General features: G+C 40.1%; 1 protein-coding gene across 4 annotated transcripts in view; it reads right to left on the reverse strand.

The window, feature by feature from the left end:
• The window catches only part of DNAAF11 (dynein axonemal assembly factor 11), a gene marked incomplete at its 5' end in the record, with an annotated part of 36,148 nt that overhangs the window by 21,507 nt on the left and 1,968 nt on the right, over positions 1-12,673 (reverse strand). The window contains 3 exons of one of the 4 annotated variants that reach the window (XM_080377887.1): positions 1,691-1,768; positions 6,276-6,443; positions 9,633-9,678. In XM_080377887.1, the coding sequence (XP_080234013.1) occupies positions 1,691-1,768; positions 6,276-6,443; positions 9,633-9,642 (256 nt within the window). Of the gene's footprint in view, positions 1-1,690; positions 5,830-6,275; positions 6,444-9,632; positions 9,679-12,673 lie in introns of those variants that run through there. The other 3 variants (XM_080377886.1, XM_080377889.1, XM_080377888.1) reach the window with 3 other exon arrangements.

Raw genomic sequence — 12,673 nt, forward strand, 5'->3', positions numbered from 1 at the left:
TATGAAACTTACATTTTCAGATTAACTGGACTTAAATTTTCACAGTCTGATTGCCTTGGTACCTCTCCTCAACTGAGTCTTTAGTCAGCTAAAAGAGTAGCTAACTGCCTCAGGAGAGCATGATCAGTTATGGGGTTTATTTCTGTGTAATGTTAATCTTAGCTAACATTATTCAAGTGTAAAGATAAGGTTTTCTAAAAATTGTTTCCAAGTCAAGATTAGGTTTTCCACTCTATGGACTTAGCTATGGTGAATACTTTATCACTGATTATATTGCAAATACTGGGGAGAAAATGTTTGTTAACCAAAACAATTCATTATAAACAGAAACTAAATTAGCTAACAAGATGCCAGAAAATCTGGAGCCAAAATTTATCAGCCTCTGCTTTTGTCATAATCTCTCCACAAATCATAACCTTAGCTCTAAGAATAAAAAAGTTTAGCTAAGAACAAACTCAACTTAGATGCTCATCCCTGTAATAATTTCTTTCCCTTTGCAGGTCTATTTGGCAATTATTTTGTGCATAGTGGAGTGGAAAGAAAATAAACAACTCAAACCCATTTCTTAGGTGATTTAAATAAACCAAATTTTTGCAAGTCTGCCTCCCAAAGGTTCTGACTCCTAAGTAAATGACAAATCACAGCAATAAATAATGCAGTCTGATAGAGAAACTTAAAATTCACTGGCATGAAAACAGATGTTGCTCAACAAATTGCCAAATATGTCATGTACTACCTACTTTTTCAACTTCTATAAATTTGTGTTCAGCCTATTTGTGTATTTTTTATTCGATTTAAGCCATTCTCTTGAATCAGCTTGTAGACTTAAAAATCAAACATATAAACAAACAAAATCCAGCTTTTTTTTTTTTTTTAATTGTTCCCATGTCAAAGTGGACTTTTTAAAGACTCAGCAACTGGAGGAATCAGGATCAAGGAAAACAAAGCAATGAAATCAGAAGTATTCATGTAATATGGAACGTGTTTATGGGTGGCTCTGAGTCTTAGATTTTGGTACTGGAAAATGCTAGATCTTTGTACATGGAACTACAACAGGATAAAGTATTAAACACAGATAAAACAGACAGGACTTCATGGAATGACAGAGAAAAGGATCATGTGAAAAACTCTTTAAAAATACCCCAGACTGCCAATGCAACCTGTGCACAGTGTAGAACCTTCTTGTGTGTGACATTTGATTGCTGAATTGAAGATGACTGTTGAAACATTACACAAGAGACTTTTTACAGCCTGCATAGCATTAAAACCAAACCAACCAACCAACCAAACAGAAAAAAAACCCCAAACCCCCAGCATTGCTCCACCTAACCTACATAAGAAATTATCTAATCTTTACAGTGGGGAAACACCAATTTCATGAAAAATTTGGATTCCCACTTAGTAAAGTATTAAAGAATAGAGCTATTGTACATGGCAACGCTGGTGAGAGAGTATGCAAAAAGTGAGTGAATATACATTTAAGGAAGTTCAATTACATAAATTCAGCAGTAGGGAGCTCTTCCTACAAAAAAGCATTTGTTGAAACACTGCACACAAAAAGGCTCTTTCTGAATGTCATGAAAGTACTTTTACTGGTGGATATACTTAATGGCTTCTACCCTTTTTTACATTAGGTCACAACTTCAGTGTTTCAATACGAAAAGGTTAAATGGTTTGTTTAAAATCTGACCTTCCAGGTTTTCAATCCTTTCAATGTTGTTCAAAGCTACATTTAAATATTCCAGCTTCTTTAGTTTGCCCACATTTTCTGTAAGAAAACGTAGATCTGTTATTTCAGTTTTCTTCATTGGAAAAGACATTATCATTTTACTTGCTGACTTCACTTCAAAGAAACAATACAGCAGAAAAATAGGACGGACAAATCAGAATATGTCTCAGATTACTAAGCATTAATAATTTAATTTTAATGAAAAGACAAACCCAGGAAATTCCTTTGAAAACACAAATTAAAATAAAAAAAATAAAAAGAAATAAGGAAGGTTTTAAACACATTTTTTATCAAAAATTCATGTAAATGTAAAACATATATAATGCAACAGGACTGGCAAAAACCATGGTGAAACATTCCATTTGTCATGAAACTCAGAAAGGACCAGGCCACACTTAGTCAATCTTTATAAAATCAGAATTTTAAACTGACTTATACAGAAAAGAATGGCTGCTTTAGTACAGATTTAGTTTTAAAAGATCTTTTATCTACCGGATTAATTCCAGAAACTTCCTCTCCTCCCTTTTTAAAATTTCTGCAACTAAGTATATATATGGCTTCAGTATGAACAGAACAAAGCCACACACATCCTTCTAATCTGGAATTTAACCTGTATTGTGTTCACCAGAAACTATTGAGATTATCAGGTTCACAGTGTGTAGTGTTGTGTCAGAATGGCTAGCATTTCCTCCTTTGAATACACAAAGGAAGTAAAGAGGGAATAGGGTTGTGGGAAAATCACCTTGAGGGTGGGAATTAAAGAAAATTGGGTCCTAACAGAAGCGTAGTATTACAGAAAGATTTTTTAGAGTAAAATTACAGGTATCACGTTCAGGACAGTTAGCATCCACAGAATCTACATCACCACAGTTCCCTAAGCCACGCATGCTGATAGGAGTGATGGAGGATGGAGTGGAGTGGAGACACCGTGGCCATGCCCTGTTGTGCTCCCTGCAGGAATGGAAACTCGATGGGACCACACAGCTGATCAGCTGCATAGCAGTTGTCACATGAAGAATCCATTAGAAGTCTGTGGCTGAACCAACCGTTGTGGTGACATTACTTTCCTCATCTGAAATAATCCCATTGTAATACTAACGCACACCTCCATCTCAAAGCTGCCTGCTTCCAAGGTACTACTACACCTCACTGGGCACACAACACCAGTTAGTAACAACAATATGTATGACTAGAGTCACTCAATCTCCACCTAAATGTGATGGAAATGGGCTAGTCCTGGACTGAAATAAATGCAAGGGGTGGAGGGTGGGGGTGGGGGTGGGGATTGTTGTCTAAACTCTCAGATTACCCAGCTCTGATTCAGTGTTCACACAGCTAGGTCAAGCTGACTCACTCTCTAAAGTTATCATGAAGGGACTTCTGGTCAAGGTAGTCAGCCTTGGGGAGCATGAGAAACAAAGAACAGATAGTGAAACCACCGTTACCTAAGTTATGCAGAAAGAAGCCTTCAAGTGAGGAAAGTTCTGGCTATGAGAAGAAACAGGATGATAAGATGTTGCAATCCACTCACATCAACAGACAATTAGTTGAAAATAAGACAAAGCTAATTGTGGTAGTGGGAGATCATGACCTCCAACTCAAATAGCCCCCCTGAAAGAGGGCAAAATCCCGCTTGAGGAGCATGCGTAGTTAGCAGAGAACTTCAGTAGTGCTGTCTGAGGGTGCGTACTAATTTGCATTAGAAGCCAGAAACTTGTAACCAATCCTGTGTATGATGAATGAATATGCAATGTGCTATGAAGTATAAAAAGTGGACAGGAGAGGGGAGAAGTTAGGGAAGACTCTGTCGTAACTCCCGGGATCAGTCAACGGGCTAAGCCTGTCTTCTCCCCCATAGGAACACCTATTGGGTAAGAACTTTGCCTTATGCATGCTAAATAACTAACTCATTCTAGCTGTTATTAGTGATTATAGTTTAGTTGTATGTAATTTTATCACCAGTGATCATGAACCTTAATTTGTCACAATTTAATATTAATAGTGTTATTCCCTAAGCTGTTAGTGTGAGTCCTTTGTGGATGCTAGCATTTGTCAGCAGCAGGTAACACATTTAAACAAAGTGGGCAGACCCGCTGAGGGGCTCCCCTCATGCTGTCGGCGTGTTTCCCTGAACAAGGCAGTGGAATTGCCCTCCAATCCAGTGGGACTGTTCAGTGAAGGGTTCTTGTAATGGGACGCTGACAGACTGGTTAGGCAGAAGAGTCTTGGCTTTCCTGAGGTGCTAATAGTTAAAACACCTGGGGTTGAGAGGATTCCTCCTGCCCCCTGACACTTCACATGACAAGGGTAGCAAATCTTAGTAATTTCCAAAAATGTCTGAAAAAAGCAAATACCACTTGAGATACATGACTCACAGGTCAGAGACATAAATCTGAGACAACGTACATAGTATAACTTGTGTCACAATTCACCAATTCCTCCCCAACCACTAGATGTTTCAAAGATCTGATTGGAAAATCTACCCAATGAAGTTATAAAGTTTACCTCAAACTCTAATTCACAAGCTTCTCTGATCAACTGCTGTACAAACTGTCCCTGCTGAGACAAGGAAAGAAATTCAAGCAGAGGGAGCTTCATCTGACCAACTTAGATCATGTCTACAGCTGAGTTAGTTTTCTAGGCTTGTCTATAATCAACAAAGAGAAATAGGCTATTCAAGGTGCAATATGTCTTATCTTAAGTTGGTTGTCTAGAACCAGTGAGCCAAATCATGCTCAAAAATAACGCCTTTTCTTCATCACTGGTTATAAAAGGAGGTTACAGTAACTGCCTAAGACACAGACGTCTAAAAGTTTGGTGACATGAATCCTATCACTTAGTTTACTAAAGCCTTGGAGAGATATTTTCTTCATAATTCACAAATGATGAAATTAATTTCTCAGCAAAGATTTGTGCAGATTAGGCTGGCTGTTCGTTTTTCTTACTATTTCTGTAACAACAGTGCCTGTATACATGAAGATGTGACAGAGACAAGTGTTGAAGCCAATGGTATCTTGTGGAGTTTTTTCTGTGTGCAGAAAAGAACCAGCACCCATCCATAGAGTGGTTGCCTTATAACTTGTTGTAAGTCTGATCTTGAGGGTTGCGTAAAGATTTTCTTCAAGAAGAGAAAAGGCACATCCCAGTAGAGTCAGTATAATCCGTGAGGCTATGCTATTTTGAAGCATACTCAGAACTGCTGTGTGCTCTGCATGGACATGTTGATATCCACTGGGAAGAAATACTTCTCAAATTCAGTACTTTGTAACCCAGCCCCTATGGGCAACCCTTTTGGTCACTACTTATACAGTGCTGCTTTTTGTTTGTTTGTTTGTTTTGTTCATTTATTCCTGATTCATTATCTTGGAAAGCTGTTATAGTATACAAGAATATATAAAGTAGTAAGTTACATACTTTCCTAACTCCTAAAGTTAGATTATGTTAAGATAAAAATTGGATACGCCAAAAAAAAAAATGAGATTGCTTAAAAAATCTTGTGCCCCAAAAGCAATAATCTGAAAGGTAATATGATATACCATACTAACCTAAAGGAGGTATGAGTGTTGAAAAAAGATGAAGTCTTGCACCTTATTTAGGGACACAGTAACAGAGGGAAAACCAATTTATTTTAGTCCCATTTTTGATGGGGCAGAGCAGCATAAACCAGTTTCAACAATCTTATTCTCTCTGGGAGAAGATTCCTCCACTCTAAGAAATGCAGATGTTACCAGTACAGATACAGTTTCCTGATAAGCCCCTCCAGAGAGTTTAAAGCCTTTGCTTACAAGTCCTGAGCACAGAATTTCACCCTAAAACTTCAGAGATTTTTCTTTCTTCCTCTTAAGGGGCTTCAAAGAAATACGCTAATATAATTCCTGAGCACTTCTGACTTTTCATTCTTCACCAACACACTACCTGCAGAGTCTAAGCTTTTCCAGCCCTAGGCTTGATGTCATATCTTTCTGTAGAGAGCACAGCAAACATGTGAACCTATAGCACAAAACAGACCATATGAACTTACACAGTCTCCAGTGGTGCAGGAAGACCATTAAGACTTCATTGTAAAAACTTGTCTTTATGCACAAAAGCAAGTATTTTATCTGAATGAAAATTATTTAAATGTTAACAAAACCCACTATTTGTATAAAAATTGAATTTTAAAACAAACCTGAAGACAGCTAGTCCTATATCATAGTCCACGGTATATGCTAAACTGTCTATCTGTTTCCCACAAAGACAGGACATTTACGTCATACCTTGACTTTTTTAGTTTTTAATGAATCAAGGGTGTTCCACACTCATATTCTACTGACTTGTACCTCAGTACTGTCTTTTTCATTTAAAATTTCCCTTGCAAATTTCTGAGCTTCTGAACAAATTTACCAAAGAGACAGGGAAAGAAAATCTTGTAGGAGCAGATCAACAAAGAACTTTTCTGTAGTTACTTACTCTAAATTCCCTTAAAGTATAACTCAACAGATACTTTTTTCTGATTTCAAAATTATGCATGTAAATCCATTAAAAAAAATATCTAGAAAGCACTTACCGATTTTGGGAATTAGATTATTCTGAAGATAGAGAATTTTTAAATCTCGACACCATTTGTCAAGATACTCTAGTTTTTCTATTTCCTGCTGATGTAAAGAGATCTCTTCCAGTGAAAAAATTTCACAGTTGTTATGTTCTGCACGTCTTCTAACAAGATCTTCAGTAACTGAAAGAAACATTTGATGTCATATTTCCCTTCAGTAATTTTCTGCCATCTGACTTATGAACAACTTATAGAATCATTAAAATCTTTTGTTCCACCATACCAAATAGATGTCTGGTAGAAACACCAACAAAACTAAAATCACCTCGAAAAGACATCAAGTACCAAGTAAGTTCACCGCACTCTGCCACAGTAAACATAATTTGTGGAACACACTCATGTCACCTGTAACATTTAGAAAAATCCATATGAAAATTGCTGAGTCTTCCATACGTGTGATACAACTCTGGCAGAAATTAATCCAGCATCCACTACCTTCAGCACAGCTTGCGTGGCAGATTGATTCACGTCGACAAGCAATGGAGTGTTTTACGCTCTTTTATTTCCTGATGCCAGATGTTCGCCTCATAGACAGCAGGGGGGGAAGTAAACCAGCTACCGTGTGTCATCATATTCTTTTGCCATCATGATGTGCACAGAAATAAGCAGAATAAATGTTGAAAGTGGGCAGGTATTTTTTACTTTTTTTCATGCTTGAGGCAAAGCCATAACTAATTAATGCTTATAAATATTTATGTTAGAATGAAATTTAATCCTCACTACCAGCTCATTAGCAGCCAGCAAAGGAGTTTTTGGCCAATTATCATGCAGTAACATTTAATGTCAGACAATCTTTCAAACAGTGAAAAGGCTCTGTATAATGAAGGTAAAGGAATTCTGAGGACCAGCACTCAATCTTGAGCTAGATATTATTACTTTGTTTCCAGTCCACCGCACCAAAAAAGCCCTAACATTTCCCTTTCCTTGACAAGCAGTGAGCTACAGTGAAGTACGGATAGGGTTTTATCAAATTAGCATAGGTATGTTCATGATTGTTAATAAAAAAAATAAAGAGAAAAGACTAGCCAGCCTTCCTAAAAGGCTCTGAAGAAAAATAAGTAAAAAGAAAAAAAATAATCCAGAAATCTGTGAAAACAAATTTTTCCTACTATGCATTAACTAAAAGTATTATTGCACTGCTTCTTTGTCTCAGGAAGGTTTTGTGAATTCATCCAGTTTTATTTGTGGTCCTGGAATGGCTGCACACATTCACTGGTCTGCTACAAGCTGGGTAAACTATGTACCACAACAGCCCAAACTCACAAGTGTCAGTGAAGCTCCTCTATCTACAGCCTTAGGGAACTGGTTTTGCATATATTATATTATTTGCAGATGAGCAGAGTTAAACCTCCTTTCTCTTCAATAGTTTCATGTGACATGATTTACAAAATTATATAGTGGTGATACTGATACTGATGTAAGAAGAGATCCTGTCTGCACATCAGGCATAATGGGAAAGGTAAGTATATTTCTTTTTTAATCATGTTGGGCAGGCTTGCTGTATCTAACAAACATCTTCCCTTCAATAGCCCATTGATTAAAGCTGATTAAATTAATAGAGAAAAGAGAAAAAAGTGGCAATAATAATGATTAAATATTTTAGTCTTCATAGAAAATATTAAAATACAAAAATATGAAAACCACTGACATTTCTAATAAGTTACTTGGCAAATCTGCTGGAAATAATAATTAGAAAGTCCTGCTTACTAAAGTGTTTGGTAGCAAATCTTTCAGTGCCAGTATTTCCAGTGCAAACAGGTATTTCTGAGCGAGATAACCCCACAATCTGCATACTTATGCATTGGAGACAACATTATAGTCTATATGCTTTATACAAAATGAAGTCATACAAACTATTCCTGACAGTTTTATTACAACCAGATTTTCCTTAGCTGATGAAAAGAAAATTGAAGTGATTGTTGGAGTGATTATTCAAAAACATCCGCTTCCATTACCAGGTGGTTTGCAAAGCAGAGGCCATCATTCACAATAGAAGCTACAGTAGAGCTTTAGAGACCTATTTTGGAGACCTGCTGTAGGAAACGGAATGAATATTTGACATTTGGTAGGCTATCTAGCTCATGGAAGAAAAATGAGGGAAACAAACTTGCAAGAGAAAACAAATTTTAAATATAAGCTTTTACCCAGGACATTGATGAAACACATTGTAACATCACTTCTCACTGAGAAGGTCATTAGCCAGATCAACTGATGTTGTGCACAGTAACAGAACAGACCAGTGACCTGAGAGATCACAGCTACTCCTGTGTTCCCGCGATGACAGGAGGAAATAAGGGGTGGCATCAGTCAACTGGAGATAACAGATCTTGAAGAACTAACAGCTGTGTTTCCAAAAATTACTTGTTTTATTCAAAACAGAGGAGATATGAAGGAAGGCATTAAAGAAATTGAAAGAATAAGCAGGCAGACAGCTGCAGGTATATCAAGAAACAGTGGGGGGAACCTGTATTTCAAAGAAGTGAAGTATGCAACCATTATTTCAAGGCTCTAATTCTTGCCACACTATTCAGGAGATGAAGCCATTCTCCTTCAGGCAGCACCAGCTCAAAGCGGGCCTATGCCAGCTTCATGCAGAGAGAAAGAGTTGCTTTCCAAAGCACTGCTTTAGTCCAGCAAGGGACTGGCAGTCCAGTGATGGTACACAATCAAAATAGATTACAGGGAAAATCAGAGAGAAAGGAAATCCCTCAGGAGTTTTTTTCTTGAGTGATATGTATGAGTACCCAGTCTTTTTGGTCATGTTGCTTTACCTGTAAAAGATTATGTGTTCATAAGTAATAGTATGATGTATTTTAATCTCATTCAGGGTTTTTTGACATCTCTGATAAAGTGTCTGCATTGGCTACTTCTACCTTAAAAAAATATATATTATCACCTGGCGTTGAACGTTTATGACTGCAGGGAAAGGACAGCAAGGGCAGCTCTAGGCCCAGATGCAAGCCACCCTGTCACACCTTCCTCTTGCAGGGCACTGCCCCACACACGGAGGGGTCCCCACTGGGGCCAGCCCGCTGCTGGGCCTCTTGGGGGCTGTTTCGGGAGGCAAGCACGCCCCTGTGCTGTGCTTGGTGGGTTGCTACTACCAGGGAGCAGGGCAACCAGATAACCAAGCAAAGTGAGGAGAGGAAGGGAGGCAGGAGGGGAGAGAAGCTGCTACGGGAGTATGGGGATGGCAGGGAAAGAGCACAGGCGTGGGAAGAGGGAACACGGTGGCCAGGGAGTGGGGCACGTCCTGGAGAGGAGGGAAGGGACACTGGGGAGGGGAGGAAAGCGGCTCTTGGCGACACTCACTCCGCACCATGGCCACCCCTCAGATTCCGGCCGCCGCCGCCGCCGCCATTACAGGACGCCGCCGCGTTGCCTTGGCAACGGGGTGGGGCGGAGACCGCGGCCGCTACGGCAGCTCCGGGCGCTGGGGCGGGCCGGCCCCGGGCCCCGCGCTCCCCGCCCGGACGATCCCTCAGGGCCGGCGCGTTCTGCTCCCGAGGCGGCGTGTCCCTGCGCAGAGCCGCCAGCAGCGCTGGTGTGCCCGCCCGAGAGGCAAACCGGCTTCTGCATACTTCAGAAGTAGGATTTCTACTACTCGGGTTGCTCCTGACTCCTTTATTGGCTGAGCAGTCATATATAAAAGGCCTCTTCCTCAGGCATTTATTTTTTGTCTGTTCTTTGATACTTTTGTCCTCCTCGTGTATTCATCAACTAACTTAATGTATCGCATTTTGGGCTGAAAACATGTTTTTGGTTGTCTATGAAAGCAGCCTGTTCTCATGATTCATAGAATCACAGAATCATTTAGGTTGAAAAAGACCTTTAAGATCAAGTTCAACTGTTAACCCAGGACTGCCAAGTCCACCATGAAACCATGTCCCCAAGCTCCACATTAACACATCTTTTAATACCTCCAGGGATGGTGACTCAACCACTTCTCTGGACAGCCTGTTCCAATGCCTGATAATCCTTTTGGTGAAGAAATTTTTCCTAATATCCAATCTAAACCTCCCCTGGTATAACTCCAGGACATTTCCTCTTGTCCTACCACCTGTTATCTGGGAGAAGAGACCGACCCCACCTGCCTACAGCCCCTGTCAGGCAGCTGTAGAGAGTGATAAGGTCCCCCCTGAGCCTCTCTTTCCAAACTACCCCCGCCCCCCCAGTTCCCTCAGCTGCTCCTCAGAAGACTTGTGCTCCGGACCCTTTACCAGCTCCGTTGCCGGTCTCTGGACACGTTCCAGCACCTCAATGCCTTTCTTGTAGTGAGGAGCCCAAAACTGACCACACCATTTGAGGTGCTGCCTCACCAGTGCCAAGCACAGGGGGATGATTATTGCCCTGGTCCTGCTGGCCACACTGTTTCTGATACAAGCCAGGATGCTGTTGGCCTTCTTGGCACCTGGGCACACTGCTGGCTCATGTTCAGCTGCCTGTTGACCAGCACCCCCAGGCCCTTTCCTTTACAGGGAATGCTCCTGTCCTCCACCTTTTGCCTGGGAGATTCCCCCAGCAGGTCACTGCCTCAAAATATCCCTTGCCACTATATGTAACTCACAGATCAGGTCAAAGAGCAGGCTAAAATTTGTCATGCTCTGGACATGGATATTTTGCCCTCCTGAAGGTTTTTGTGGACTTTCCTTCCATTACCACACTATAACTTCACCCTTGGTGAAGTTACCTTCTAACAAAGCTAATGAGTAAGAGTTATGGCTGGAGGCCTCAGGCAGCTGCTCAGACAGCTACAGAAATTCACACGCCTGACATTTTCTGTTTTGTAGTTAATATAATGATGTAGCATTGCTTCACATGCTTGATTAAACAGGTTCCTAACTGGCAAAGTTATGGCACACTAAACCTCAAAGAAACTAGATGGGACTACATGTTTCAAGACATCACTAATGAGCTTTACGGAGTCCTTCATCTAATCCTGACCTGCTTATCACCAGTTTGAATTCAGTCCAATTCAGCAGTGGAGAAGCAGTCCAATATAGTGTACATTTGATCACAAGATAATGAAGTTGGGCTTTTTTCATACTTAAATTCTTATTGTCTTCTTCGTATGTTCATATATCCTGTTCATTGCTCTGTCATGCCTTGATCACAGCCTTCCTAACAGCCCTGACTGATGACTCCAGAACACGAACTAGCGTAACTGTCACCATTCAAAGTGGAAACATCAGGGAGGTCAGTATGTTTTTCATACCTCTTTGCTAACACAGATCTTCATTAACATAAAAGCCTAATCAAACCTAAAGGTTATCTTCTACTAGCAGGAAATTCACATATAAGTTTAAATAAGGCTGTAAGATTTTTTTTATTATAAAATTAATTTATTAAGTCATTTACCTCTGATGTAATACATGGAACTCCCCACAGCCACACTGCAAATTTCTAACTGTATTGCGATTTAGAGGATAGGATAAAGCAGGTGTCATTGAGTTAAAACTCGTAAGTTTTGTGCAGGTAATGAGACACAAAGGAGCAGAAGTAGTTTATGCACTTTAGCTTAACTCCATAGTATTTGTCCAGGTCTGCCTGACCGGGTCAGTAACAAATCCATGCTGAGGAGAGGGATGTTTATTCAGCTGGTTGAATGGCACCACTGTGTGGCCCAAGGCCACTCCACAGAGCCAGAGAATAAAGGAGGGCCACTGGCAAGGCCTTGCACTACCTGCCCATTTATTTCATATTAAAATGCAGGCCCCTTCAAACAACGACCTTTATAGCTGTACCTTTTGCTAGTACTATTAACTTTTTAGTTGAGAACATAGCTTCAATTCAAGATAATAAATTTGAAGAAGAAAAAAATCCTGTTCTTTCTGTGTTCAGTATTTTAAATGATGTATCTACACCATATTGCACAGAAATACCTGTTATTTTGTTATGCTCAATACCAAGGGGTTTGTCATCCCTTTTGTAGAGATCCTGTGTGATAGTTCTGTAGAAGGAAATACAAAATTCACAATTATTTAAATTGCAGTATACTAAGGTGTGGTGTGGTGACCCTGGCTAGCTGCCAGGTGCTCACCCAGCTGCTCTCTCACTTCCCCTCCTCAACAGGACAGAGGGAGAAAATACAAAGAAAAGCTCAAGGACTGAGATAAGGACAGGGAGATCACACACCAGTTACTGCCATGGGCAAAACAGACAGAACTTGGGGAAATCAATTTAATTTATTGCCAGTTAAACAGAGTAGGACAATAAGAAACACCTCCCTCCACCCCTCTGTTCTTCACAGCTTAATTTTACTCCAAAGCCTCGTACCTGGTTGTCCTGATTTAAACCACAGTTTGTTATAATCAGTATATATGTAGGTCCTGGTTTGCCAAATTCAGTTAAGC

The sequence above is a fragment of the Falco punctatus genome, assembly GCF_963210335.1.
Source record: "Falco punctatus genome assembly, chromosome: 3".
Classification (NCBI taxonomy): Eukaryota; Metazoa; Chordata; class Aves; order Falconiformes; family Falconidae; genus Falco; species Falco punctatus.